This window comes from Octopus bimaculoides, chromosome 30 (genome assembly GCF_001194135.2).
Source record: "Octopus bimaculoides isolate UCB-OBI-ISO-001 chromosome 30, ASM119413v2, whole genome shotgun sequence".
In the NCBI taxonomy this organism is placed as follows: Eukaryota; Metazoa; Mollusca; class Cephalopoda; order Octopoda; family Octopodidae; genus Octopus; species Octopus bimaculoides.
The window spans coordinates 8,320,756-8,323,892 of NC_069010.1; the positions used below are offsets into that span (position 1 = coordinate 8,320,756).

Consider the following 3,137-nt stretch of genomic DNA (forward strand, 5'->3'; position numbering starts at 1 on the left):
CATGACCCACCATCACCAGCAGCAGCAGCAGCAGCAGCCGCCGGCCACGGCCACCGTCGCCGACCCGAGCCCGCAGCCGTCTATTGTTGCCCAGCAGATAACCTCAATGTTGCCACCGCAACTTCAACAGAATCACAGTAATTACAACCCTTCTCGAGAAGCGCTGCCCTCACAGCCACAGTCCCTGCCCCTACAAACGCAAATCACAAAGAGTCACGACTCCCCTTCCGATTCATCAAATATGGAACAACTCAAAGTGAATGGATGTGAGTTTGGTCAAATTCTTTATTCACTCTTTAATTGTGCGTCTTTTATTCTCTTGCTTGTTTCAGTCACGCGACTGTGACCGTGACCGTGCTGGGGCACCGCCTTGAAGGGCTTTAAGTCGAACAGTGGCACCCATGCCGGTGACGCGTAAAAAGCACCATTCAAGCGTGGTCGATGCCAGTGGCACGTAAAAAGTACCCACTACAGTCTCGGAGTGGTTGGCCTTAGGAAGGGCATCCAGCTGTAGAAACCTTGCCACCTCAGATTGGAGCCTGGTGCAGCCTCCTGGCTTGCCAGTCCTCAGTCAAACTGTCCAACCCATGCCAGCATGGAAAGCGGATGTTAAGCAATGATCATGATGAGGAAATCTACCCAAGGACTTATATCTTAAGCCTTGTACTTACTTCATCATACTCTTTTGCCAACTGAATGAACTGGTGCAACATGAAATAAAGTGTCTTGCTCAAGGACACAACACGTCGCCAGGAATCAGTCTCAATCTTAGAATTGTGAACCAGATATCCTAACCATGATAAAATGCATGTCCATGTATTTAGGTGTGAGTGTGTATGTGTGTGTAAAATTATGTAATATATATATATATGTGTGTATATTTTGTAGCTTCTGAGAAGGAAGACAAAGAAATCCTCAGCAACCGGTCTCATATTGTGCCTGCCGATAACAGAGAAATTGTACCTGCTTCTCCTTTATCAGGCCTCGATGAATCAAGAAGGAATTCAAATTCAAAAGGTTATTATTATTGTTGTTGTTGTTCTTGTTATTATTAGGCTATTACATGCTATATTAGTTAAAAGATGTTGTCTTGAGGTTTGGTGACAAGAAGTTTCCTCAAATCTTAAGAATTTTTCATAGGATTTTTTTTTTTTTTTCTTAAAATATAAGATGATGTGGCTCCTGTGCAGGTGACACGTAAAATACACCATTTCGAGTGTGGCTGTTGCCAATAAGACATTCGAGCGAGATCGTTGCCGGTGACCCTGGACTGGCTCTTGTGCGGGTGGCATGTAAAATACACCATTTTGAGCATGGCCGTTGCCAGTACCGCCTGACTGACCCTCGTGCCAGTGGCACATAAAAGCACCCACTATACTCTCGGAGTGGTTGGCGTTAGGAAGGGCATCCAGCTGTAGAAACTCTGCCAAATCACATTGAGGCCTGGTGTTGCCTCCTGGTTCACCAGTCCTCAGTTAAATAGTCCAACCCATGCTAGCATGGAAAGCGGACGTTAAACGACGACGATGACAGTATTCTGAAGGTCAACAGTGCATATCTCAGTTCCCGTATCCTTCAGCCTCTTAGACAGCTGTCAACTAACTGCTCGTGGCAGTTCACACACTTCTTTACTTATTGAAATCCGTTAGTCCACCTTCAGTCACGTGGTGGGTGTAAAGGATTCTCCCTAGCTGCATTGCTTCCAACCCCATCACATTTTGCCAAGGCCAGCTTTGCCCTCCATCCTTGCCAGGATCAATAAACTATGTAAACTGTTGAGCACTGGGCTTGATGTAACCAACTTAGCCATGCCCCTAAAAGTGCTGGCCTTAAGCCAAATATTGCAACCATTAGTAGTAGTAGTAGCAATAGTAATGTATACCTGTCACTACTTCCCGACTTATTCCCATATCTTATCTATTCATGCTTACATATCTTAAGACATACATTTGTGTATATATCTTATCTTCAGGTGCATTTTTGTGTTTGCCCATAAATGCATGTACACAAGTTATTATCTCATATTACAAGATAACTTCATGTGAACATAATTAATATGGAAGCAATTACAGTTGCCAGCAAAATTTTGTGAGTGGTGAAGGGTGGTTTTGAATGAGACTTTTCTTTTTTCTTTTTCTTAACATTTTTATTTTAAAGAGGTGTTTTTTTTATATATATTAAACATGGAACTATACATAGTTGTCATACAACCTTATTTATTTCTTTCCCTCTCAACAGATCGAGCTTCCGAAATAGAAGCCTACAAAACATTTAGTTCACATATTAAGGTAAGTTGGTTTTGATTCTTCTGCAGTTGTCTATTTCAAAGTGTTTCTATTTGAAGGAAGGGCATCCAGCTGTAAAAACCATGCCACAACAGACAACCGGAGTCTGGGCAGCTGCTCAACTGGCCAGGCCCTGTCAAACCATCAGAACATCACCCCTCTGCTACAATTATATTTTCAACTTTCCTCTACCTTCAGCTAACATTTTTAACCACATAATAAGTGTTACATTCCCCCTACCTCACGTCATGGACGCTTCTCTTTCCCTCTTGTTCTTTCTCCCTCTTTCTGTTTCCCTCTTCGCCTTATCCTCTTTTTGTCTTCTTTCTCCTCTCTTTCCCTTCAACTAATCACATGAATACATTACAGTTACATTCCATCTACCTCACGCCATAAACGCTTCTCTTTCCCTCTTTTTCTCTCTCGCTCCCTCTCTTTTTCTAATCCCGTGAAAGCGTTACCAATGTGCTAAGTTAATGCAACGACAAGCAGAATTATTATAAGAAGAATATATCTTATGCATATGCGTGTGTACGCACCTGAATGTATAGATCTATATGTATGTGTATATTACATGTGTATTTAAAAGAAAGTTAGTCATCTTCGGTTGGTTGTTTTTTCCTCGCATTCGGTACTAAATGTGGTTATTTTGGGAAGTCCAGTGTGTGGCATTATTTTACTGTAGTAATGCCCATTATATAAATATAAACAAATAATTATATTCTTGGGAATAGAAATTTCCCTTATGAATTTTTTTTACACACTGGCTTCTTGATAAAATTCTTGTAAAAAGAGTTTTATCCCTTTTTCGAATTTATTAATCAAATATATATATATATATATATATATATA

General features: G+C 41.1%; 1 protein-coding gene across 1 annotated transcript in view; it reads left to right on the forward strand.

The window, feature by feature from the left end:
• LOC106873649 (ataxin-2-like protein) overlaps nucleotides 1–3,137 on the forward strand; it is a gene marked incomplete at its 3' end in the record, with an annotated part of 63,797 nt that overhangs the window by 43,023 nt on the left and 17,637 nt on the right. The window contains exons 11-13 of the mRNA XM_052978125.1: nucleotides 1–266; nucleotides 889–1,017; nucleotides 2,239–2,288. The exon at nucleotides 1–266 is cut by the window's left edge and continues 258 nt beyond it. Of these exons, the coding sequence (XP_052834085.1) occupies nucleotides 1–266; nucleotides 889–1,017; nucleotides 2,239–2,288 (445 nt within the window). The remainder of the gene's footprint in view (nucleotides 267–888; nucleotides 1,018–2,238; nucleotides 2,289–3,137) is intronic.